General features: G+C 37.6%; 1 protein-coding gene across 1 annotated transcript; it reads left to right on the top strand.

The window, feature by feature from the left end:
* On the top strand, window positions 1-25,978 carry Dsc1 (desmocollin 1). Its single transcript, XM_012514776.2, is given in 16 exon segments — window positions 1-63; window positions 2,720-2,804; window positions 4,569-4,780; window positions 5,935-6,045; window positions 6,890-7,045; window positions 10,416-10,560; window positions 12,799-12,965; window positions 14,149-14,283; window positions 15,618-15,803; window positions 16,990-17,249; window positions 17,392-17,534; window positions 21,724-21,936; window positions 22,410-22,649; window positions 23,823-23,944; window positions 24,660-24,902; window positions 25,774-25,978. Coding segments are annotated over 16 exon segments (2,679 nt in total). The 3' UTR covers window positions 25,972-25,978.
* Window positions 25,979-27,886: the final 1,908 nt, after the last annotated feature.

The raw sequence follows: 27,886 nt of genomic DNA, 5'->3' as shown, positions 1-27,886 counted from the left end.
ATGGCTGTGGCCTCCGCTGCCCCAGGGAGCATCTTCTATAAGCAGCTCCTTTTCTCTCTCCTGGTGAGTAACACTGAAGGATTAGGGAATCGAGCATGTCAGTGCCCGCTTCCTTGCTCCAATCTGGGCTTGAAGGAGAGAAGAAGCAGAGATGGGAAGCAGTTAGGACAGACTGGGAGAGCAAAAGCAGATCTCAGGAGATTCAGAGAAGGTTTAGAGACGTGATCCAAGATAAGAAATGTTTATCTTACGCTTCAAGTGCCCTTTGCCAGATGTTAAATTTCTTCAGGGGAATCCCGTGCTCAGTCTTGTTGTGGTTCTTTTACGAGTAATGGAATAAATTCAGTCCTTAGGCATTTGGTCCAAGAGCTCTGAGGTTTGCTTTTGCTACTAGTCATTAAATAAGCTTCCTTCTACTGAGCTGCAGGGGGAGGAAAAGGGTTTTGTAGGAAGATATAAATTATCCCAGATTCTGAATCTACTCAGGTAGAGCTAAGGGAAAGGCATAACTTTTACTTTAAGCAAGTTGTTCAACTCAAGAAAAAAAAAATGATCCCCAAGAATGCCATTAACTCACCTTCCACTTTTTTGTAGCCTGGTGACTATCAGACACTATTTTTTTCTTTGATGGGAAAAGAGGAGTTGTGTCACTTCTTCATGTACCATTTGTGAGTCATGAATTTCCTTTTTATTTTTAGTGTAGCAAACTGTTTTGTAGTTTCAAACTTTACTTTTAGAATTTGAAGATGGCCCCGGTATTGCGATTCAACATTTTCTCCATATAAATAGTCTATGAAGCATATTTCATGGTCAGCTTCTCCTCCACTTGTGCTTGCCTGGGGGGCAGAGACCATCATTAAGTGAAATGTGGTGAGGATTCCAGCGATCCCATCCAGATTTCTTTTGTTTTTGGGGCCTGCTTTTCCCAGCGTCCCTGGCCTCAGCCTGTGCCCATTCATTCTTGATCCTCCTGCTGACTAGAAGGATGTCTGACCACAAGCCCTGCCCAGTCACCTTCCCAGTCGCTTAATCTGGAGACCTGCACAGTGAGAACTGGCAACTCCCAATGACTCTGTCTGAAGAGAGGCCTTGCTGAGGAGGCATCTGGGCGGGAGGAAACAAGATGCAAATAGATGCACACACACATATGTGGTAAATGTACAAGTGAACACATATGTGTGGGTGATGGACATGTATGTATGTTTTTAATTGCAACGCCTTCTTTCCACATGATATATCTAGACCACAGCTAATAGAATGCTTCAAGCTCAGAAAGTTCTTTAGACATAATTTATTGTCTTCCTGGGTAATAAGGATGAACATATTTTAAATGGCAAACAAGTAAGAATGCCTCCTGTTTTTCAATCAGTGATTGTTTATATTAAAACTAAATACAAATGTGACTTTTAAAATTCCAGCATTTCATGTTACTGTTTGTCAGAGATTTATAAAATGATAATCTATTTAAATAGACTGCTCTCATATATCTAATAGATATGAGCTGAGTTGGATATTTTTATCCTTAATATGCATGTTAAACCTTTCTCTTTCTTCCTCACAAACAATGTGTCCTACAATCCTAGAAATATGTCTTCAGAAAGAACAGGTCATAAAATTGATCCATATGGATCTGGAAATTCTGACTTAGATGTATTTTGTATATAAACAATCAAAATACAGTGATTTTTTTTATAAAAAGAAGAGAGAACAAATAAACAGAAAATGACAAGAGAAAAAATGTCTTCAACTATATAAGCCTTTTAAGTTTCCGATAGTATCTGTGTTCTTTGAACTGCCTACATTTTTTTCTTGGCTCTACTGGAGATTGAACCCATGAACTTTGTGTTGAACTACATTCCTAGCCCCCTAGAATGGATTCAGTGTTGTGATCCTTCTGCCTCAGCTTCCCACAGCGCTGGGATTACAGGCACATGTCCCAAGGCTCAGCAGAACTACTTAAATTTTAAATTAAATTTTTGTTTAAAGTTAACTTTTCTATTTTAAAATATATTTCTTGCTGAGCATGGTGGTGCATGTCTGTAATCCCAGCACTCAGGAAGCTGGGGCAGGAGGATCTCTGCAAGTTCAAGGCCAGCCTGGGCTACAAGGTGAGTTCAAAACCAGCCTGAACTGCATAAGCAAGACCTTGTTCCAAATAAGCAAATAAACTAAAACTGTGTGACTTGAGATCATTTAGACTTTAAGCTTGGCTTAGGCAGTCTGCAGAGTGGTTTGAGAACAGGGAATATTTATGAGCAATATTCTCTATGAGATTAAAAAATGTTTGAAATATTGTCTCACTTCATCAATTGTATATGAAATAGTGGAAATGATGTTTTGATAGTACAAATATGTGATAATTGAATTTTAGATTTCAGTATTTTCTTCAGGCTAAATAATAGACTGACATCCATGAATGGTGTTGGAGGACATAAACGCTAGATAGTCAGTGGATTCTAACATATTTTCTTGCAATTATATATGATGTAGATTTCTAAGAACTGTCCTCACACTGTTTTTATTGACTCTAAATGACTATAGTGTCCCCAAATCAATTTGCTTTGCTGGTTACATTTAGAATAAATATTAAAAAAGGAGTATTTAAAAGGTTAATTCACTTATAAACTGACAGCATTATTACCAATAAGAGAAAACAAATATAAATGTATGGTTAAGTGTTATTCCTGATTTTTCTTTTTCTTTTTTTTTTCTTTTTGAGGTTCTGTTATTATTTGGTGATGCTTATCAAGAAATTGTTTTCTACGTTCCTTCCTTTATTCCAGCTAATAAAGTAGTTGCCAAAGGTGAGAAACTGTGTTGAGAATTTAATATTTGCATCTTACTACATTTAGCTTTGGTTGCCCTTGTAAAGTCTGAGATAAAAGCCATAGAGTAGCTACTTGCCACTAAAACTGGCCATAAGGTGGAATGTAGGCTGCTTATTTTTTGGTGCTGGTTAAAAAGAATTAAAATACCAAAGTTAGTCATGTACTTTTCTTGCCAGAAAAATTAGTAAATATCACAAAGTTAAATTATTTGAAGAAAAGTCCCACAGCCAGAAGTACATTTTATTTCATACCTATTTATCAGCTGCCCAAATTCTAATGTCAAATTTCTCTAATTGTTCACACACAAAACAAAGGTGTCAGAAATTTCCCAGATAAAATATGCGCTTAGACCTGACAGCAATCCACATATGTTCATCAAGAACTTATATGGTTTTCCAGGTGTGAAGGCACACACCTCTTCATCCCAGCACTTGGGAGGGTGAGGCCGGAGGACTGCCATGAGTTCGAGGACAGCCCGCACTACATAGTGAGACTACACTGCAGCTCATGCTGCGCTACATGGTCTCAAAAACAAAAACAATGACAGAAAAGAATGTATACGGTCAATTTCACAGCACAGTTTGTAAAAGTCAAAATTCTGATGACTTTTACTACCTCAGTGATCTGTGCGTACTAAATAGAGTTTGTTAAACTTCAAAAAAGTGTCACAAAATGTTTATTTGTAATATAATATAAGCAAGGAAAATTAAAATAAACCTAAAAGTAAAGTAGACCAGGCCAGGGGTGGTAGCACATGTCTGAACTCCCAGCACTCAGGAGGCTGAGGCAGGTGATTTACCATGAGTTCAAGGCTAGCCTGGGCTACATAGTCAGTTCAAGGCAGGCCTGAACTATGTGATGAGACACTGTCTTAACAAACTAAAAAAAGAAAAAAGAAAGAAAAAAGTAGAGAAATATTTTTAATTTGTTGCAACAGCTTTAACTATCAAAGTCTTACTACAAGCAATTCAAAAACCTACTGACGTCAAATAGTTATAGTATGTGGAGTATAAAACAGTAATCTACTGGTAAACCAAACATTTGTCAATATAAAACAACATATCTATGTATTTATATATGTGCATATCTATCTATCTATCTATCTATCTATCTATCTATCTATCTATCTACCTACCTACCTACCTACCTGCCTACCTGCCTATGCCCCTTGACTTACCATGGTATTGCATCCTGATAAACCCATTATAGTTGGAAATATTGTAAGTAGAACCTGTATCTAGTACACCTAACCAACCACCATCGTAGCTGAGAAACACAGCTACGGAGTCTCAGTGGAGTCCCTTCCAGGCTCGCCTGGAGCTGCAGCTCACTCCCCCTGCCCAGCATTGCTACAGAGGATTCCACCACTCACTACTAGCCTGAGAAAAGACCAAAATTCAGCGTCAAGTACAGCTTCCAGGGAATGTACACCAGTTTATATCATCATACAGTCAATATCATTGAGTGGAATACAGCACATACATTAGAAAAAGTGAAAAGAGTGAATGCAATGACACTGGGAAAATAATTTAGTTTTCCGAGTGTGATGAAAGCAATGAGAAATAGGTGCCTGCTCATTTGGTTATGTCATTGTCATGGCCCCTAAGCTTCAGAGGAGCAGGTGTTCGGGGCAGCCGCCCTCTCGCTGCTTCTCACACGCTGATCGCAGCTGTGGATCCAGCCAGACTTGTTCTATTCCTGTCTCACTTGACACGCTACTATGAAATATCTTTCCTGCAGTGGACCTGAAGAAGTATGCTGAGCCTGATGCCGTAATCGCTGACAGCAGTGCCAACCCAAAGGACTTTAAAGTTGAAAAAGATGGCACAATTTATGCACAACGTGACCTCCATTTGTCTTCTCCAACACCTATTACCGTTTTAATCACAGATGCAGATCAACAGAAAATGAACTATATTTCACTGGTGCTATCTACAGAAAAGGTATAGCAAGTATTCAAATAGCTTTGAACATTAATGCAATCACAAGGCTCCTTTTTTTTTTTTTTTTCTTTCATATGCTTCTTTTCTGGTTAAAGTCGCTATCCTCAAATGACTGCTTTTCCTTTCTGCTCATAATTAACATAAGTGAAGCGTGGACTCTTAAGGAGTAGTAGAGCTCTTTGCAGAGTTGCACAATGACAACAGATTCTTGCAGGGAGCCAGTCCGACTATGCAAAGTCCCGAGAGCGCTTTGAGGTGGGGCGGTGAGAACAACCAAGCCGAGAACAAGTGCAGGCAGGGATGAGTCTTGCCCTTGGAGGCATGGAGCTCCACCCTGCAAGGCCCCCTCCAAATTCACTGTGGGTTTGAGACTCTTATGAAAGAAGAGATCTTCTCAAACTTCCTCCCATTGCAATAGAAATTTCCCTGAGGTCCCTCTCTTCAGAGGTAAAGAAGTGGCCAGTCCAGCGGCCAATGTGTCTCAAATCCACGCTCATTCTTTTTGTTGTAGTGAATGCTGGTGGTGTTCCTAGGAGATGTTTTCTGGAATTCATGTCTCATTTTACTTTCAGAAAACTCAGCACAGAGATTTTAGTCTTATACAATAATTTACTAAGAAGTGATTAATTTGTAGATGGATTTCCAAGCTAAATTCTTTCTGATTGCAAGAATTCCTCTTTACTGAATTTAAAATATTCTTAAGTCTTACAGAACAATTTTTACCCAAGTTGTGAAGAATCTCTACATTGCATAAAATAAAACATACTTGGGAAAATGCTGCCCTGTGTCTTTATTTGGTCTATAAATTTTCACACTATAGAAAGAGCTTAAACAAATTTTGCTTGTGTCATTTCTCATGGAAGAGTCAGTTCTTAGTATTTGTTAATGGATTGTCTACTGGAGGTGTCTATAGCATGTCAATGTGACATTTTCCTCAACTCTGTACATATTTCTGATTGTGACCTAGCTAACTTAGAAACCCACAGATGCTCAGAAAAAATAAGATAGCTTGAGGCCAAAATTGTGTGTGCGAGTGTACATGTGTCTTATTACTAAAACTAGAATAATGATTTTCTATGAAAATCACAATTCCAAGAATGAAAAACAATGTTTATATTATTATTATTATTATTATTATTTTTAACCAAATGTAGGATCCTAAGAGGAGACATCCTAAAAGTACATCTCTCCGGCGCAGCAAGAGAAGATGGGCTCCCATTCCCTGTTCGCTGATGGAGAACTCTTTGGGTCCATTTCCCCAGCACGTCCAGCAGGTCATTTCATCTTTTACAGGGTTTCATGTTTCTTAAAGCTTCTTGCTGTCAAAGCATTCTATTTGAAAGTTGCACAGCATATGGAATCAGCAGCTTGAATGGTTGATAGTAATAAGGTGGTCTCTTAACAGGAATTAGGGTCACAGGGAAGTGATCCAATGTGCTTTATTGCTTCCTTCTACAAGACATGTACATTTAGGACTGCGTTTCGTATTCTGAGTGTCCTGAGACCATAAATTTACAACCAAATTCACCCAAATACTTTGCCAGGCCTTTCAACACTCATGTATAGCAAGATTATAGGTTTTTACCCGATTCAAATCTTGCTTAAAGCTTAAGCTCCACAAACTGATCACGTTTCTATTTGTCATATAAGGTTGTCTTCCTGCCACACAACAGAAATGAAAGCATAAGAGAGTTTTGGGACTACCTGATTTTTGAAGAATTAATTTGCAAGAAAATTTGTGTTACTTCTGTATTATCTTTGTAGTCATATAATTTGCAGTTCCAAATAATTCAAAATTACTGAAAATGCTGCTATACTTTACATGGGATTAAAATAAGTGAATCAGAATGATAAAGGCACAATACTCCACAAACTGTATAACTATTCAAATAGTAAAGGAACATAGGATCAAACAAGTGACTGAACCTGTGGCATTGCTCATTATAAAGTACATATAATCGTTGGCAAAACGTGGGAGATAGTTGATAAATAAAGAGAGGAAAAAACAACCAGGAAGTAGAAAAGAAAATAAATGGGGACAAGTAAGCCACACTTAGGTTAGGTTGAAGATAGTGTGACATCTCTGTTCTGGCCCTAAATTGTCACTTATTCCTCTAGATTCAGTCTGATGCTGCACAGAATTACACTGTCTTTTACTCCATAAGTGGGCCAGGAGTGGACAAAGAGCCCTTCAACCTGTTCTACATAGAGAAAAACAGTGGAGACATTTATTGCACAAGAAGCATTGACCGGGAGCAGTACAATCAGTTTTTGGTATGATTGTTGAAATATTTATTTAGAGTTGAACCTTTGTTACTTGTTTATAATTGTTCAGTGTTGCTTTTGACCTATTTAAAAGTTAAATATTTTACTTAGTTTTTGAAATATTTTTAATAGTCAATATCAACTTCCAGTTGCTAATAGTGCAATTGCTACCAGATACACAGTGGATATAAACAAAAATAAAATAAAATAAAATAAAGGTGCAGGAAGATAATACAAAATACAACAACCGAATAGTAAAGGACAGATTTTGATCTGCAGAATCCTGGAGAAGGAATCATTTCCATTTAGTTCAAAGTTCTCTCTAAGAAAGCACTCAGTGATTCCCAACTGTGACTGTGTAATGTGAATAATAGGAAAAGGAAAAACTTTTGTTAAAATGCAGATGGTCTTCTGCACCTGTGCTCAGCAATTGTGCCTTCGTTGTTCCAGGCTAGGTCTCAGTTGTCCAAAGTGATTCTAAATGTTTACCCACTGTGCTTGGATCCTCGCCGTGAGGAGGATCGCTTCCTTCTCTCCTCTCTCTCCCCCTGTCCTTCAGCAATGGAATCCTTGGACACCTTTTTATTTCCTCAGTAACCCAGAATAAATTCTCTAACCTATCTTATTCTATCCCAACACAAATTCTCTTCTGCAAGTTAAACCCTTTTGTTGTTGTTTCAAGTTGCACACCTCTCTGGGTTCTGATGTCTAACCTGATGTCTGAGATTAATTCACTGTGGTTTTAAGGGCTAATCATGAGTGATACGGATTGAACACTTATTCCTGAATTGTAAGAGAAGGTAATAAAGAAGTTCTTTGCCAAAGTAATAGTCCTAGGGGCCGGGGAGATGGCTCAGTAGAATAAGTGCTTGCCTAGCAAGCGTAAGGGCCTGAATTCAATCCCCAGTTCCGGGGGGGAAAAAAAAAAAAAGTAATAGTCCTAGCTTCTCAAATTCCAATTCCTTTCTGTAGTAGTTTGCATTTTTCCAAGGAGGGCAGTAATTTGACAAAATTGAGTGTGAAAAGATTGAAAGGAATCAGGTCTTTCAGGTTCCAGAAGAATTCAAAAGGGGAAAAAAATGTGTCAATAACAGGCCCATGACCTTTACATAACAATCTTATAACCTGGCTAAAAATAATTCTAATATTTGTTAGTCTTGTTATACTAATATTTAAGTTCATTATTATTGCTTTTAGTGTAGAATAATGGGATCTAGTGTGCAAAGCCACTACTGCTGTTGAGTTCTTTTTGAAGGTCTTGCTAAAGACCAAGGAAACATCATTTGTTATTCCATTCTGTGAGTATGACTGGGTTTTCCTGAAGAGTTGGTTTATGACATTCAAGTACTTTCCTAGTTCAAGCCATCCTGCAGGCTACCATGGTCTCAATTACAGTTTACTTTGGACATTCTTGGCTCATACTTGAAATCATTGCAACTGAAGCAGGAGCATGTAAGACCATATTTACGTGTAGTCAGACATAAGGAAAACGTACTTCACGTAAAGTGCTATTTCTTTGGTCAAACACTTTAAAAGTGGCAGTATTTGGTGAAAGACAAGAGCAGGTCATCTATACAGGAAAGAAGGAGGGAATGCACGCACAGCTGAGGAGGGAGGCATCCAGATGTCAAGGGTGTGGTGATGTAGGTGACTGAGGTGGCAGCGGCAGCGGGGTGAAGTATTGAGGCTGTAGCCCTGAATTTCATTCCTGAGCTTGAAGAGTTTTTGAGGAATAAGACAAAGAGTTCAGATTTGCAGAAATCAAGATATAAACTTTAGGGCCAGTGAGATAGCTCAGCGGACTAAGCACCTGATTAGGCAAGTGCGTGGACCAGGGTTTGGTTGTGTAGCCGAGTCATCGTGGTAGCACACACCTATAATCCCAGCGCTGGAGAGGCTGAAAACAGGGGAATCACTATGAGTCTGAGCTGTGTAGTGAGATCCTGTACCAAATAGATAAAATGAAAAGAAAAAAACATATAAATTTTATTTAAAAAAAGAAATCTTACGGTTGTTTGGGGGAAAGCAAATAAGGAATCAGGGAGAACATAGATTTTTTTGGTTCGTTTTTTATTTTCAAAGTGCTGGGGATAAAACGGAAGACCTTGCGCCTTCTACGCAAGCCCTTTCACCACTGAGCCATGTTCCTAGCAGGCTGTTTTAATACATTTTGTCCCCTGGAGAGGTGAAATTCATTCCGTTTTAAGTTAGCATGAATGGTAAAACGCTATTAACACAACAGGGAGGAGTTGGTGGTGACTGCAGCCGAGGGTCACTAGATCATTAAGAGTCTGATCAGGTAGTGTCATGGTTAAAATCATGTCTGACTTCTGTGTGCTACATGGACTGGAGAAGGGCAAGTCAGGACAGCTACAGGGAAGTCTGGAGTTGGTCACATATGGGGCAGTTGAGCCACCTGGAGAAGGCGGCTGTGAGAAGTTGGATGATAGGGCCACAAAGTCTGCACAGTCTCCAGAAATTCACAAGGCTAGTGAGAGCAAAGGCAGAGTTTGGCATCTGGAACTTCAGTCTCGTTCATTTTACAGATGGGTGTGGTGGAGAAATCAGGAAGATCTGTAGTAAACAGCTAAGTTAATACAGACTTTGCTTTAGGCAGACTTAGGTAAAGAAAATTCATTTTGCTAAATATTTTACTGGACATTTACAATGCCTAAATCATGTGAAGTGAGCACAGAAATCAAGTGATGGAATTGAAAAGGGGAAAAAGAGCATTGGATCTTGATGGTTAAGATAGGTGTGTGCTTTTAGATTGGGCGTGGTGGCACAAGCCTGTAATCCCAGCTCTTGGGAGGCTGTAAGCAGGAGGAGCACTACAAGTCCCATCTAGTAGTGAGACCTTGAACACCCTGTAGACCCTTCCCTAAAATTAAAAAAAAAAAGATATGTGAATGCTTTTATTAATTTTTTATTAGAAAGTAAGCCAGGATAATGATAGAAAATACAAAAACGTGAAGAGACATTGTTTAGAGATGATTATAATATATATTTATATGCATATGTAAGTTGGAAATAATTATGTATTTTAAATAAATTTTTACAAGTATTTGTTGTCAGTCTTCCTGGAGGAAGTCTACACCATTCTACTAAGTAGGGACCAGTTAATGTGGAGACTACCTGGAGTTCGTGGGGCTTGGAAGGCACGGTCGTTGGTGGGAAGAAAGTTAGAAATCATTCCTGCAGGAGATTATAGGCAGGCATATGTGGCCCTTGTGTGCTCTCTCTCTGCTGCATGGTTTCCTAGTTATAGAGACGTGTGAGGGTAAGTTTTTTAAATGACACATTTGCTTTCTGCTAGGCTCATGGTTGTGTATAATTTGTTATTTGCAGACTAGCGAATGGTTCTTTTTTCTTCTTTCAGATATATGGCTATGTGACAACTGCAGATGGCTACGCACCAGATTTTCCCCTCCCCTTGTTATTCAAAGTTGAAGATGATAATGATAATGCTCCGTATTTTGAAACCAAATTGACAGTGTTTAGTGTGCCTGAAAATTGCAGAACTGGTAAGTTCGCATGTTACAGTGGTGAGACAAGAAGCAGGGGGAAGGAGCGGAAAGGAAGGGTAAAGGAAAGGGACGCGAAAATAATTAGGAAGTGTTATCTTCAGGTACGAACTCCCCACAGTGAGTGTAATCATTAGGTACTGCAAATAGGTACTAATAAAAATAAAATTTAAAAATAGATAATAAATATCATAAAATGTTTGTGTCCATCATTGCATTTCATAGTTTTTTGGTATTTCTGATTGCGTGCACTTTTTCCCCCTATTAGAAATTGATGTTAGGCCTGCTGGTACAGCTTGGTGGTCTAAGTGTTTGCCTGGCAAGCAAAAGAACCCAGGTTTGATCCCCAGTACCGCATTCCAGGCTGGCCCTGGAACCCTGGGTATACCGGGTCACCCAGAAACAGGGCGTGGTGGTGTATAATTGTAATCCCAGCACTGTGGAGGCTGAGACAGGAGGACCACTAGAGTCTGAACTGTGTGAGGAGACCCTGTATCAAAAGAGGAAAAAAAATAAGGAAGAAAGAAGAGAAAGAAATTGATGTTATATGATATCCCTCTTAAGGCTCAGATAGGTGTGAGCAAGTTTTCTTATATTTAAACTGATGATAATATATACATATCTGCCTCAGTTCTCCGTGAAGTTGGCTGTTACCAGTGTGGAGTATGTTTTGCATGTGGATGTTTCAACAGTCTATATTCTTTCATTTGTTCATTTACTCATTTTTTTTTTCTTAATGATACTTATCTAAGGGTATCTGAAGGGCAAATGTGAGGAAAATTCTATTTTTCCTTTTAATCCAAAAGGGTAACAAAAGAAAGAAAGTGACATTAAAAAAAAAAAAAAAAAAAAAAAAAAGCAGTTGCAAGAACATTTTATGGGACCAAGCAAGAGTTTTTAACTGACAGTTGAAATTCAGAGAGCTTGACTTTGGTGGATGATAAATGTGTGGTACCAGCTTTTACTCATATAGTATCAGTGTTGTTTTTGTGAATTCTCTTTGTTAAAAGCCTGTTGGATATCAGCTTTCATTTTAGCTTAAGCTTTTAGCCAGCATCGAGGATGACGAGAGATTCAAAAGGTATTTGTCTCAGTTGAATTCTTCATTAGTGTTTCAAACAACCAAGTAGGACGTTGCGAAATGCTTGACTTTCAAGGATATAGACTGTGCAGCTAAAAGGTTTTGTAAGACCATTTGCTATATAAAGATGAGCTTTTTTTGGTTCAGTTTGTTGTGCCTGCTAAAAAGTCTACATTAAAGTTTTAACTAGAAGATCAATCACGATGAATTTGTGCAAGAGACAAACGTTCTTAAAAGTTTTTGTCTTTAGTATGTGAATGTGTCATGGCTATGTTTTTAAAACTTTATATAATGGGAATTTTTATAAGGGTCTTATATATTTTCTAGGAATCAGAAACATATAGGACATTATAACAATAGATATGTGCTGATAATATTTATAACAACATATATATTGGGTTTTTTTTGACATTTTGTTCAAACAAATAAAAAATAAACTAACTGGCTTGAAGTCAAGATTGTGACATAGGCCTACCAAAAAGCTTACCAAATTAGAGTCTTCATTTTAAAAATTTGCAAGAAATGTCATTAGCTCTCATGATCTCCTCTGTTCTATTGATATCTCTATCTCTATCTATCCATATATGTTTGCTTCACAATTAGAAGGTGGCTAAAGCTCTATTCCTAATATTCTTGTGTCTGTGCTATGAAGCTTGCCTAAATGATAGACTTCTAGATAATGTTTATTATATAGAGTAATAATTACTTCCTCAGGTTAATAATTCAACACACTTATTAAATATTAAATAAATGTTTTGTTTTCATATACTTAGATACATCTCTAATTAACATCATTAGATTGTACTATAAACATGACAAAATATGCAGGAAAGCCCTCATTCAAAAATAGCCATTGAACTGGGATAACAGGTTGGAAAAAAGAATTTGGGAACTATAGCCACCAAGCACAGGTGGGGAGTGCTCTCATATACGTGAAATAGAAATCCTGTCCCTCACTGGAGCCTCCTAATTGGAGTTGCAAGGAAGAGGAGATTGGTCTTCTGTAGCACATTTATACTGTCTCAGATGCTCTACAAAACTCATCTGTTGTTGTGGTTTGGGATACAATTTGCTACTCAAATACCTCAGTGTTTTTTTTGTTGTTAATAATTCTGTCATCATTTTAATCGTTGACAATATTTAATTTGTCTAAACAGGTACGTCTGTAGGACAGGTGACTGCTATAGACCTTGATGAACCTGACACCCTACATACTCGTCTGAAATACAAAATCTTGCAGCAAATTCCAGATCATCCAAAGCATTTCACGATACATCCGGACACAGGGGTCATCACAACAACTACTCCTTTACTGGATAGAGAGGTAATGGATCGGTCAGCTGACTTCTCAGTCATTACGCTACACAGACATTGATAACAAACTCCCATGACCAGGTACAATATGGCCATTGTGGCCGCCTCTCTGAGCATTCTCCTGTAGGCTGCAGAGATGCTGGTGTGGTGCAAAATGTTAGGCAAGGTCTCTCTTGCTGCCACTGAACTGCTTTGATGCACCAGTGCTAAAACTTGTTTTACTTCATTTTTATCTTATAAAAGCAAACTTGTTTGATTCCAAAATATTTAATTTTTAAAAATATTAGCATACTTCCTTTGTGAAAGTGATTTGAGGTTCACAGGCAAATTGAGCAGATGGTACAGGTACTGCCTACCTGCCATGCACCCAGACCCCTCAAGATCAACACCTGTACCCCAGAGGCACATTGGCTACAATCACTGAAGCTACATTGACACATCACTGTCACCCAAGGAGTGCTGTGTACATTGGGTTTGCTCTTGGGTCAGTATGTTCTGTGGTTTTGGACAAATGCACAAGGACACCCACCCACGGAAGCACCCTGCAGAGTGATTTTACTGTCTTAAAAACCTTTTGTACTCCTACACATCTCTTTCTTCAAAACTCCTGGAAACCACTGATCTTTTTCTATTTCTGTAGCTTTTACTTTTTCCCAGTGTCATATAATTGGAATCAAACAGTATGTGGCCTTTTCTGATTGGCTTATTTCTAATAAATTAGTAATTTATGTTTAGATTTGTTTCATGTGTTTTTATGGCATGCTAGGTTGCTTCTTTTTAGTACTCAAAAGTGTTCCATTGTTTGAATGTTTGAGTGTACCAGTTTATCCAGTTATCCACTAATGGACACCTTGAGTTTTCACAAATTTTGTCAGTTATAAAAAGGTAGCTTTGAGTTTGAAATGTCATATTAGGAGTCTCAGCTTCTCACTGTGCTGATGGGCAAATCTTTTGTTTTGTATTTATGTTTATGGCGTCCTTTTAAAAAAACATAAGGATCTACAGTTATAGATCAAGAGTGTAGCATGTGCTTAGCACAGCCAAGGCCCTGTTTCAATATATGATGCATATAAAATATATATTTTAAATAATATTTGTAAAATAAACACAGCATGAAGAATGACTATAGTAATTGCAAGTTGTAGGAAAAGTGTACATGAATGTACATTTTTTTTTGCTTTTGTTTTTTCCAGAAATGTGATACTTATCAATTAATAATGGAGGTGCGAGACATGGGGGGCCAACCATTTGGTTTGTTTACCACTGGAACAATTACTATTTCACTTGAAGATGAAAATGACAATTCACCATATTTCACACAAACTTCTGTGAGTACATCTCGCTCCCTGATTCATTGATCTGAATTTACTTTTCCAAAGCAAATGCACAATTTGTTCGCCCAGTGAAATCACACATTTTGACTTAAATAGTTTCCATTCACAAATAACACAGACAAGAAAATGATCTTGGTAAAAACACCCGAGGTGGCCAGTCTTGGTAAAAACACCCGAGGTGCTGGTTATTTCCGGATGCCACAGGAATAGCAATGTCCTCGGTAGCTAAGAGCTGCTTAGTCTTTGATGCCCCTCATGTGGTCCAAGGTTTCTGGATTGTTCTCTAGTAGCAAATTCCTTGGACTTGAATTATTTTATAAGAAGAAGAGGTCCTCTCCCTGATGTCCTCTTGTTCTTAGAATGACAAAGAAACTAGCTTTTTATTCTCTGCTGGAATCTGAGTACATGCTAATCTCCACATTCCGAAGTGGACTTTCTCTTAGGCTGTAACAAGGAAATGGCTCTTTCCTTTTTGAAGTTTTAATGAGTCACACTCCATTCTTTTCATTAATCAACACCAGAGTACAAGTCAAAAATAAAAATGCTGCAACCATTATGGTAGTCACAGTCATGTTTTTACAATAATTCCCACGTGTGTGAAGGTGCATTGCACCCCATATTTAATATGCAGAAATGGAGGCTGTGTCAGTGACTTGTCCAAGATCTCATAGACCATTTACAAGGAATAACTGGTCCAAACCTAGATTAAAAAAAAAAAAAAAACCTAGATCCAAATGTTATCATCCTGTGAATTCATTGTACATCTTTAAAAGACTTGAAATTATTACCATTTTATTTTTTTAGTAATTTATGTTTCTTATAATCATAGTTCTTTTGTGGGAAAGTCTATGATTTACTTTCTCAGAAAAAGGAAAAATTAATATTTACCACTGAATCAAAAGAATTTTAAATATTAACATGAAAGTAAGTCATCTAATAATAAATCAATATACGTAATATTATGTAAAGATATTGAGTGCTTCATATATTAACATGAAGCATGTATTCAGTGCTTGCTTTATCTAAAATGGAGCATAAACTGTAATTACTGTAGAAGCTCTGAGAAGACATAAATCTGAGGGAGGAAAAAAGGGCCCTGAAAAATCATGTCAGAGAACTCAGAAGGTAAGATTTATGTAGAATTTGGAAAAGATTCGAAAAAAAAGCAGCTTAAGAGAAAAGACTAAACTATGCATTAAACTTATAAATTCTTTCTTAACATATAAGTACACATTTTCATATGACTTTTTCTTTAAATATAATCTTTAGTGTGGAAAACAGTATTGTTAAAGGCACAGATGTATAACGTAGAATGGCATCTTTTCCAGTATTTTACTGAAGTAGAAGAAAATAGAATAGATGTTGTGATCTTGCGGATGACGGTACAGGACCAAGATTTAGCACACACTCCTCACTCAAAGGCTGTGTACACAATCCTACAAGGAAATGAGAACGGCAACTTCAAGATTAGCACAGACCCAGAAACCAACGAAGGAATCCTGTGTGTTGTCAAGGTACGTGGACGAGATAATGAAGCATAATGAAGCACCGCTCTAAAGTGCTCCAACTTAGTGCGCTGGTGCCGTGACACGGAAGCAACTTTCCATACACTGTGACTGTGATGTTGCAGCCGTGCTGAGAGACGTTGGTATATAAACTTGTTTATTTTATTGAAAGTACTTTTATTTATTTTCTTAGAGGAGACATGGCTGTCCTTATATCAGGCAGAAATTGCTCATTGCTCTCTATATAAAGAAAACAAGAGCCAAGAAATAGGAATATGAAATCAAATATTTACCTCAGAAGAGATCTTAGGCAGTGACTAGTGCTTTCTGAGTTTTTTGGTCCACTATCCTCACTAACTTATTGCTGTCTCACCTCACTGCTTTGTTAGAGAAATACCGTGTTCTCAGAGGCTTCATCAAGTGTTAATTATTGTATTGTGTTGTATACTCTTTTATTCTTTCTTGTTCCTTCATTTATTTTCTTTCTTTACCTTTTAAATTTCTTTTGCTTTTGCTTTCACTCTTTAAATGTTGTCTTCAGAAGTTTTTCTAATCATCTAGAATGGCACTGAGCTCTTTGTGCAGACACTAAGCTGACCTAAGACAGGGGAGATAGCTCAGTGGCACAAGTGCCTCCCTGGCAAGCACATCTGAATATTTAAAAGCACTTTTTTCTGCACTTGTATTAATAAATGAATGAGAAGCCTGAACCTAAGATCTTCAAAAAGTGAGAAAAGGGCCGACCAGATAGCTCAGTGAACTACAGCGCCTGCTTCGGCAGGGTGCAGTGGCGGGGGTTCAATCTCTGGCCTGCTGGGCCTGCTGCCCCCAGGGCATACTGAGCCAGCGACTGAGACTGGGCCAGGTGGCGCACACCTGTAGTCCCAGAGCTTGGGAGGCTGAAAATAGGAGAGTCACTGAGTCCAATCTGGGTAGTGAGACCCTGTAGTCCCTGCAATAAATTTTTTTTTAAAAGTAAGAAAAAAAATGACTGACATCTAACATCAATAATTTTATATTTGACAGCTCTAACATTACAGGAAGTTGATTACCAACATCTATTAGCATGAATGCTCAGTAATGTTTTACATGTAAAAATGGCATTGCCTTTGTGTTAAAACCTGCTATCATAACTGTAAGTCTTCTATACAGTTGCGCCTACTGACTGACTGATGAAAATGTGTTTATTGAACAGCCGTTGAACTACGAGCTCAATCGTCAAGTCATTTTGCAAATTGGTGTACTTAATGAAGCACAGTTTACTAAAGCAGCAAACTCACCCCTTCCTACAATGTGTACCACAACCGTCACTGTTAAAATTAAAGACAGTGATGAGGGGCCTGAATGCCAACCACCAGTGAAAGTCATTCAGAGTAAAGATGGCCTCCCAATTGGCAAAGAGCTCTTGGGCTACAAAGCGCTGGACCCAGAATCACGCAACGGGGAAGGCTTAAGGTGACGTACTTTTCAAAAGTTCCTTTAATAAGAGTGTAAATTGACTTTGAAACTAGAGTTCTATGTATATTTCAAAATGATGGTTTTTAAGTCGACCTCTTTTTCTCTGCTTGATTACTTTTCTTTGATTTCTATAAATTAGATATAAGAAGATAAAAGATGAAGATAACTGGTTTAACATTGATGAAAACACTGGAAATTTGAAAACTGTGAAAATACTAGATAGAGAATCAAAATTTGTAAAAAACAACCAGTACAATGTTTCAGTTGTGGCAGTGGATACAGGTGAGTGCCATTTTCTAAAAAAAAAAAAAAAGAAAGGAAAAAAATATATATGTAGAATATGTTTCTAAGAAAATTTGAGTTGAAATTTTTATTTTTATTTTTTATTTTGAGTTGAAATTTTTCTGTTTATTTCCAAAATTTAATGCAAACTATTTGTATTAATGTAACTGCAATGCAGAAGTGAAAACGTTATGCTTGCTTATTTTATTGGGGCCACCAAATTTGGTGGCAGGATGTGCACACGGCGAAGCTACAGAAGCATCAGTGGTCAGAGTCTGACTTTGCAGGATGGGATGACCCTATGTTTGGTGAGGAAGCAGTGGCATATTCGAGGATCTCTGATTTTTTCTTAAGCACAGGTTTAGGTCTTCATGCTTTGAATTTGGTGAAAGTGTTCAGCCTAACACACTTAGGTTCTAGGCAGTCTGTTTGAAACTGTTCTTAATGGAGAACAAAGCATTTGTTCTCTTACTTCTTAAACAAAGGAGCACATGAAAACTCTTTTCTTCATGGTCTGCAGTCTCTGAGGTTTTCTAGAATCTGTTTTGTAAAGAATGTTCTTCAAATATTATAGGGATCATGCAACCCTTTTAAACATATATTCCTATCAGTAAATTATTTTAATATGATTTACAAATGTTACAAATGTTAGAAGGGCTTACTAGTGTGTTTATTTAATCTACATATACCACTATGCTAATATTTTTTGTGTCTCAAAGAAATATGCAACATAAATATAAAAGTATAAATAGAAGTTACAGTAGTTTACGCCATCATATCAATTGCATACACGCCCATTTGAGACAACTGGGTTTTCCCCACAGAACTGATTCTTTTGACTACCTAACCCAAGAAAGTTTCATTGCTTTTATGTGTATAAGATGGATGTTTAAATCAAACTAGCTGAGGCAGCAGTGCTATAATCTATCTTTAAATCAACTTCATAATGCTTGGGCAATTGTGGAAATAAGCACATCAAATTCCATGGAAATTAATGGAAGTTGAAAGTAATGAAACCTCACGTTTAAGAGTTTTTTCTCTTGATGTTTTGACAATAAAACACCCTTACAATGCTTTCTCAGATATCTTAATCCTATTTTTTTCTGTAGCTTTAAAACAAAAGCCTCTAGAGTACACTGTTTTACATGCATTCCACCTAGCATATCATAGCCTTTCCAGTTTGAAATTAAGTTCTTTGAATTGTTTAAATGAATGGCAATAACAACTTCTGTGATTATTCCTACTAACCTTTGGTCAGTTCTTAAAGGCTTTTAATCTCTTGCATTAGGAAAAATATGCTGCAGTGGTGATGTGGTTTTGCTCTGAAAGGATACTTCTATTATTCTTGCATGAATTCTGTTCTCCTAAATGGAGTTCAAGGTCAATTTTATGCAAGCACCCTTTGTCATTAATTAAACCAGACCTTCAACAGACATCTAGGAGAGAATTTGGCATAGGTTTGTTTAATGCAGATACTGAGAGCTGTCATTCTTCTGTTCTCTCAGAGTCCCAGGTTCACTTTGTGAAGTTCCCTAATTCTGGGAGCATCACTGGTAGTACTTGAACAAATTATTTCAACATAGAAAATGGAACTTAAAAATTGCAAAATATTCTCTTATTCTGTAAAAGTAATTTTCTATAACAAATACTGTAGGGCTGTCACATGGAAGAGGTAAACATTGTGTGTGTAGAGTCTAAACAAACATGAACACATTGCTGGAAATTAATAGAAGCCATAATGAAGTTTAAGAAGAAAGAACCTAATATCTTTACATTTGTGGCGGGCTGATTCATTAACAGTGAGCTTCTGTTTTCTGAAAACACTTAAATAGCAAGGGAGAAATAATGATTTTTAGAGTTCTTCTTTGTGGAAGTGTCAGGAGAGTGGATTTACTTAGCCTAGAATGCAGTTACCAGCCCTGAGGCTGTGACACTCCCTACTCGCCGATACTTACCATGGCTTATGCACTTACAAGCTTTGAAGTACACAAGTATGTCCAGTTACCTTTTCAACCATTATCAGTAATTACTTACTTTGGCTCTGTTTGCTAGAGACAAAGTGAAAAGTTACCAAGAGATCTTTGTAGTTTTGGAAATCTAAAACTTTATTTTCAGGTGTGGCTTGGACTGATGCCTATTTTAATAATTTCAAGCAAAGTCTGAAAATATTGCAGACTTTCACATTGTAAGTGTCTTTTAACAGCCATATGTCTTTTCAACTTAGAAAGGAATTTTTAAACTTGTTTCAGATAGAATATAAAAAAAGTAAATAGTTTAAAAATCACTGCATAAATTAATTTTGTCATTATTTAACAGAAAAAATTCTATGAACTACATTACACAGTATACTTTAGGAGTTCTTTCAAAATAAGAGGGAAAAGAGGTCATATTTTCATATAATTCATATTGTATATGATAAATTCAACATATATATGTCATTATTTTGGGCCAACATGAATGTCAGAGAGTGAGAAATTGGATCAGTTGCCATGCTTTTTTATTTCAATTTTGAAATCATGTCATTCATGGAAGTTTGTTATCCTTTTACAAATGATAGATTTTGAAGATGTTTCCAAAATTTTTTATTTCTGAGACACAAATGATAGGCAGGACTTTAACTTAAATTACTTCTTGAGATTTATGTGTGAATCATTAGGCTAATAATAGTGCAATAAACAGATGAGTAAGAGACAGTTTCTGTTAACAAGACCGTGTTAATTGGATTAGGATCAGGATACAAACTCATTTTTCTGGCTTACTGAATTACATCTTTTCAAAAAATTATTTATTTGTTGGATATAGGCTCTCACTATGCAGCTCTGACTCAAAGTGGTCCTCTTGTCTCAGCCTCCCCAGCACTAGGATTATGGTGTGCACCACCATGTGATACCAGGGATTGAACCTGGGTCCTTGTGCTTGCCAGCCAGGTGCTTAGACACTGAGCTATCTCCCCAGCCCCTCAATTACATCTTTTTACAGCATAAAAAGAATAAGTGCATTATATTCAATAGTGTAGCATTAATTTACAGTTGGTCAAGAACTTTAGGTTCCTCGGGCGAAAAAGGGCTATACTGGTTCATGAGTGCTTTAGTCTGCAATTTGGTTCACAAACAAGCATTTGACAAGCTTCATTTTTATTTGCGAACTCTATATCGGGTGACAAACATGGCCATGGCCATCTTCCTCACACAAACACAAGCGCGGCCTCTTTTCCAGAACCATGGAATGAATTAAGGTGAAGAACTGTGGTCCCTCCGTATGTCTTAGTGCTTCCCACATTCATATACCAGCTAAGTGTGAGCAGCTGATTCTGAGGAAACCAGGGAGAGTATGAACTTGGCTGTTCACAGAAAGTCACAAGTTTCATGAAGATAGCAGGGCTGGCCTGAGGATATAGACTGTGTGTTTCGTGTGTGGCACTCTGGGACAAAAGAAACGTTAAAATAAAGTTTTACCATGCAAAGTATTCCTGGCAGTGGTCACAGAATGCAGCAAAGCAGACAGGAAGGAAAGTGCCCAGAGAGCATGAGGGAACCAGAACAAGTTTTGAGCAAAAGACATATGAGAAACAAGAGAAGAGGCTGCGAAGATAACCAATAGCCACATACAAAGTATTTTGTTCTAAGGATGAATATATGCCTTTAAAAGAATGCAAGAAATCAATTTCAGACAGGTTATTCTTCACTTACATTTCTTATAACATTACACTTTTGTGTGTGTGTGTGTGTGGTTTAATTTGATTTTTTTGAGACAGGGTTTTACTGTGTAACTCAAGCTGGTCTTGAACTCACTGTGTGGTCTAGGCTGTCCTCAAACTTGCAGCAATCCTCCTGCCTCAGCCTCCTGAGTGCAGGTGTTATAGGCATGCACCACTGCACCTGGCTACCTTCAGTGTTAAAAAGCTGTGGAGGGGCTGGGGATTTGGCTTAGTGGGATAATGCTTGCCTAGCAAGCTGGAAGCCCTGGGTTCAGTCCTTGGCACCAACCACAACAAATAAACCTCCCCTACAAAGCACCTGGAAACATATCTGGCTCAGGCTTCAGCCTTCCAGGGAGAGTGGCATGTCACCATTTCATAGTAACTATGCCTGAGGTCTAGGATGCTGTCTGAAAGCAGATGTATTATATACATTGTTGAAAATAAACACATATCTGAGTGAAAAAATTGCCTATTTTTTATTTATTTTAGCTGGCCGATCCTGCACAGGAACACTAGTCGTCTTTTTGGAAGATTATAATGATCACCCACCACAAATCGATAAAGACGTGACCATTTGCCAGCACAGTCAAGATTACGCTGTTCTGGAGCCTGAAGATCCAGATGGGCCTGACAACGGGCCACCTTTTGAATTCCTTCTGGATAGTTCCGTCAATAAACTTTGGAGTATAGAACCCAAGGATGGTAAGAAACTGCTCCAAATCCTTTCATCAGCAGGAGTTCAAGATGCCTGATGGTCTTCAGGCTTACCTTTGTTTATCACAAAACACACATTCATTTTAGGAAATTACTTTATCAACTCTAAGAACAGAATACCATATATATTATACATGAATTCTATACATATAAATTATGTATATACATTATATATATTTACATTTAGATTTTACTTCAGCTATCTTTTAAGAAAACATATGTTCATTTTATACAACCATTTGTGCAACATTTTAAGTGTAGATCAGTCTAATGTGATCATAAAATAATATCAATTTTTTTCTGCTCCTGTGAGAAATCAAAGTAATTTTTAAGAAAGAAAATAATGAATGGTCAATGTTTGTATTTCAGATTAATCCTTCCCAATAATACCAAGTGGAAATACTCTTGCTACTGAACTTCCACGTCACTATGCATTCTCTCTGCCTTTTCTTCCCCTCAAGGTAAACGTGCCATCCTCCGTGGACGGCAACATCTCGAGAACGACTATTACTCTGTGCCTATCCACATACAAGACAGACATGGTGTCTCTGCAAAACACGTTTTGTCAGTGAGAGTATGTGACTGCACAACTCCGTCGGAATGCAGAATGAGCGTCAGAGACGTCCAAGTGCCACGCTCAAACGTAATTCTTGGCAAGTGGGCGATCCTTTCCATGATCCTGGGGGCTGCACTGTTACTGTGTAAGTATCTTTATCTGGGATGTCTTTTCTTTCTGATACTGGGAATCAAACTCATTTACCACACAGGCTCTGTGCCTCTGAAGTATCTCCCCAGCCTAGCTGGCATGTTTTAGCTTAAGTTTCACCGCAGTTTTATGTGTTAATCAGGTTCAAATGTTTAAATTAAGTTTTGGATTAGTAGCATTAATTCTTCAATAGGTAGCTGTGAAACACTGGTTAAATATTTCTCATCCCTTGAACATATTTTTTCCATATATAAAATGAAGAAATTGGATAAAATTATTAGAGTTCTTCATATATTAACTATTGCAGACTTTCAAGGGGCCAAGATTTACTTAGGGAACATGCAAGTGCAAAAAGATTTAGTGAAAACAACGTGGTTCTGAAGAGTGATTAGACATTTGTGTACCATAGTGTTAGTGAAGGAGTTCACTAACTTCCTGCAAGTTCAGCTTACATCATAAAAACACACCAGGGAGTGAAACTGGTTGTAAGAGGAGCCGTGGCAGAGAAGCAATGCATGTGAAGGAAACTAAGCTTTTGTACTCTTAAAACTTGTTTTTGGAGATGCAAAAGTAGTAACATTCCTCACACTTAAACGTCTCTCATCTGCAAAGAACCACTGAATCTACAACTTATCCTTTCATCTTTACTATGTATTAATTCATTTGGGCTTGAAGTTCAAATTGAACTGAATGTATCTGCTAGCGGCTTATCGGTTGATGAACACTTTCAAAATCAAACACTGATTGAAATTTCCTTTCTGATCATAGTTATGCCTAAAGTTCTTCGCTTTGTTGTTCTAAGACCTTTGAATGCATTATGTATGATTTTAAACATCAATAATACTATCTTAGATTTCAGTCAAATGAAGTTACTATTTCAGTGTGGAGCAAGTAAGAGATACCAATAATTTTGAACCTGGGAAAGAAGCTATTATTAATTTAAGACAGAAATGATTGAATAAGTATTGCATTTTTTAAATATTCTGTTTTAATTTTTGTGACTATATATGACCTTAGTTTATAATATAGCCTCATCTTATAAGATGAATTCAGTTTATAAGATGAATTTTAAAAATTTGCATAGAGAACCTTTTAAAAATCTTATAATCAAATTATTCAATGTATACCAAATGGAGAAAGAATTTTACTTCAATCTTTAATTTTTTAGGTATGATATTTGCATGTTTCTGTGTCACTACTAAGACAAAAGTAAAGAAATGTTTTCCAGAGGATGTAGCCCAGCAAAACTTAATTGTATCAAATACTGAAGGACCCGGAGAAGAAGTAACGGTAAATCAGATTTCAGTTTCCATTGAATTCTCTGGTGATCTGGGATGATAGTTGGGTTAATATACAACAGCAATAATCACCTGTGGTGTTACTTGAGCACATACCATGCCAAGCAGAGTTCCAAGTGTCTAGAATGGTTTAATTCATTGAAACCGCAGGATCTCTTTGCATTAGTTTCAAAGGATGCCACCACGAGTCAAGTGATTTAAACAATAGAAACTTATCATCTCACTGTTTTGGAAGATAGAAATTAGACATAAAGGTGCTGGCTAGGGCTATGTCCCATTTGAAGGCCCCAGGGAAGACCCTGGGCCACGCCTTTCTCCAGCCTCTCATGACACCCAAGTGCGTAGCAGTGTAAATCGAATCTTTGTGCGACCTTCTTCTTGTATCTGTCTGTGTTCAAATTGCCTCTTTTTGTAAAGAAGTTTACAGGTCATAGTATATCAGGCACCTTTTGCAGCATGACCTCTAAGAAACTGTCTGTAGTGGCCCTGTTTCCAAATTTGGTCATATTCTGAGATACTGGTGGTTGGGACTGAGCATAGAAATTTTTAGAGGACACAACTCGTAACATTTACAGTATGGCTCCTGTATTATCCAGATTTTTACATGTAGAGAGCACAGCAGGAAAGCGACTTGCCTTGGGTAAGGAAGAAAGGGAATTATCAGGTTCATTTTGATTCATTCATTTTTTGTTTGCCTTTATTTTTAGGAAGCAAATATTCGACTGCCCATGCAGACATCCAACATCTGTGACACAAGCGTGTCTGTTGGCACTCTTGGTGGCCAGGGAATTAAAAGACAGCAAAGCTTTGAGATGGCCAGAGGAGGCTACACTCTGGATTCCAACAAAGGAGGTGGCCATCAAACCTTGGAGTCCATGAAGGGAGGAACAGACACCGGCAAGTACACCTACACGGACTGGCAGAGCTTCACCCAGCCTCGGCTTGGCGAAGTAAGTCTTTGAGTTCACATCACGTGAAAGCAAAGCATTGTCAGTCAGGCTTTCCCCCAATTCTACTACTCATACACCTGGAGCACATTACCACTTCAATTCTGAGTTAGTATAGATAGGGATGTCAACTCCAAAGTCAAGGAGTAGAACAACCTTCTGAACTTCAAATTTGAAAATACGTTTTATCATACTTTATTTAGGTGTAGTGTATGTGGATATGTCTAGGAAGACTAAAAAACTGGTAGTTTCTTTCCTTAAAATTACCAAAGAAACTATCTCCAGTAAAATATTTGTTGCAATGAACAGATCGTAAATCATACCTTGTGAGTATGCTGTAGCTTTTCATGTATGTATGAAGACCTAATGGATAAAATAATAGTTTTTCTTTGGGGTTTTAAGAATTTTGTTGTCATTATTTTCTTGTCTTGCTTTGCTTTTGGCTCAGACTAGCCAGTATAGGTTGATATTAGCCAATTAACATATTTCACTATTATAGTGATATGCCAATGTAAAAACAAGAATTATAGCCTATATTGGCTATGATTCCGCACATAAGAGAAAAATTGAATGAGGTAAATTTCAACTATACATATCTTATGTGCAGATGGGAACTTGTAAATGAATTACGTGATGTATATGTAGCCTTATTTTTCATAAATGTGTTCACTAGTGACATTGATTTATTTGCTATATTTTAAAAATGAATATAATATAGACCAATCATGTGCATTTTTTATATGTAGGAATCCATTAGAGGACACACTCTGATTAAAAATTAAACAGTAAAAGGTAAATCCAAGACATCATTTTTATGCTAATCAGTTTAGGTGTTTTTTAAAACAATAATAAAATGTGCTCTTTCTCAATACAGAAGGTGTACCGGTGTGGCCAAGACGAGGAACATAAGCATTCGGAAGACTACGTTCGTACATATAACTACGAAGGCAAAGGGTCCGTGGCAGGCTCGGTGGGCTGCTGCAGCGACCGGCAGGAGGAAGAAGGGCTGGAGTTTCTAGATCACCTGGACCCCAAATTTAGGACATTAGCAAAGACATGCGCAAAGAAATAAATGTGCCTTTTAGTAGGGGAACAGCCGCAAAGGCGTGTGTAGCAGTCTATTGAATATAAAAGGACAGCAGCGTCTGCTAAAGATGCTGTGTTGCAAGAAAGCGTGTTTATTACTGTAACTAGGAGACCCCCAGCGCTCCGCGTTTGTCAGAACGTCCGCGTTCTCCAGCAGCGGAAGCTTCACTGCCGCTGTCTTTTGCGTGCATGTATATACTGCGCTGCCCACTGAGGACTGCACAGCGTGCGTGCTCGCGCTTTTATGTATTTGAAAACTCCTGCTACCTTGTGCGCTCTGAAGACTAGGTGGGAAGGTTGGGCTTTATGGAGGCTATCCTGAATGAATTTTCATTTTAGATGTACAAATTAAAATTGTTCTTCAAAATCTTGGGGAAAATGATGATTGGGGGATTATTTTCTTTAGCGCCAGAGAATCGCTGTCTTTCCTGCATGAAGGATGTGTGTGTATTCTCAGGTGCAGCCTTCTGTTTGGTAAAAGAGTTCATTTCTTGCTGCATCCTTCTGTCCTCGGAGAGGTACTCCCAGATGGTTCTGCTCCTATGATCCTTCACAGCTTAGTCCTGGGATTGCTGCCCCTGTGACTGTGTTTGCTGGTGCCTACAGCTTCCAGGACTGTAAGAAAGACGCAGGCCAGCAGGTTGGCTGCAGAGATTTGCCAAGGATTATGTGAAAGAACTGCAACCCTAACACCCATGAGCTGACCTAGGCTCAAAACTATGTTTCAGCTATGTTTGGTGGCCCATGCCTGCAATCCTGGCGCTCGTGAGGCTGAGTCAGGAGGATTGGCTCAAGTTTAAGGCCACCCTGGTTTACATACTGAGTTTAAGGCCAGCCTGGATGTATGAGGAGACCTTGTTTCAATCCCTTCCCCAAAATGTTTTGTGTGTCTAACACAGTTTCCTAGTAAGTCTTTAAAAGTATAAATGCATTGGCAAACCTGTTAAGCCTCTAGTTGGATCCAGACCTGCCATCTCAGCGGCTTTCATCCTGCACCTTCCAGCACTTGTGCGACCAGCCCTGAAGGCGTTAGGCTGCAATTTGGACACACAGGGCTTGGCACGTTCTAGATGATAAAATTTAGTTCACTACTATTTTAGAATTTAATACTCGGTCTACGTTGGTAATTACTCTCTTAAAGTAGAAAATCTGAAATAGTGTCTAGCACGTACATGAATAGGTTTAGAAATTAAAACCTACTGTAGCAACATTGACCAAGCGTTCCTTGAATCTTAGATAAATGAACACACAAGAGCAGGCAAATTATTCAGAAGGCATGCCATTTTAATGGGATATTATAATTTTTAATCCAGAAAGAAACTATATATTTAAGTAATTTTTATTAGCCATTTGTGGCAAACTCTGTAAAGATATGCAGGGTAACTATATAATATGTGGCAATTTCTCACCCAAACTAAATTGTTTTGTTTAATCTATTAATGAGTTCTCTTAAAAAAAAAAAAAAACCACAAGTGGTTTTTTTAAACAATTTTTTTGACTAGTCATCTCAGTTACAGTTTCTAAGGAAAGGTGGGTCTTGATATGAAATTGGATATTGGGGTCAAAGGCAAAATGTAGTTTTAATAAGCTAGATTTGGTGTCATAAGCTATCCACCATGTATGAGTTTTGTAGCCATAGTAAGGTAATGGGGGAATTTGTATTGTTTAGTGTACAAGCTATTTTGAAAGTGATAGGAATTTTGAAATTTAAAATATAATATTACAAATTTGGAAGTATGTAATAGTATAATAAATTATATTTTTGAGTGTAGGTATAGACGTTCTGTAATTAAATTATTAGCTGAGCGTTAACTTGCATGTGTTCATGTTTGTATTTCTCTTCGACTTGCTTAAATATGGAACAGAAAAATGTAGATCTGAGTATAAAGTCCATGTAAGAT

The sequence above is a fragment of the Octodon degus genome, unplaced genomic scaffold, assembly GCF_000260255.1.
Source record: "Octodon degus isolate 3935 unplaced genomic scaffold, OctDeg1.0 scaffold00003, whole genome shotgun sequence".
In the NCBI taxonomy this organism is placed as follows: domain Eukaryota; kingdom Metazoa; phylum Chordata; class Mammalia; order Rodentia; family Octodontidae; genus Octodon; species Octodon degus.
The sequence above is the reverse complement of the archived record's forward strand: the minus strand, read 5'-3'. Positions and strand labels throughout refer to the sequence as shown.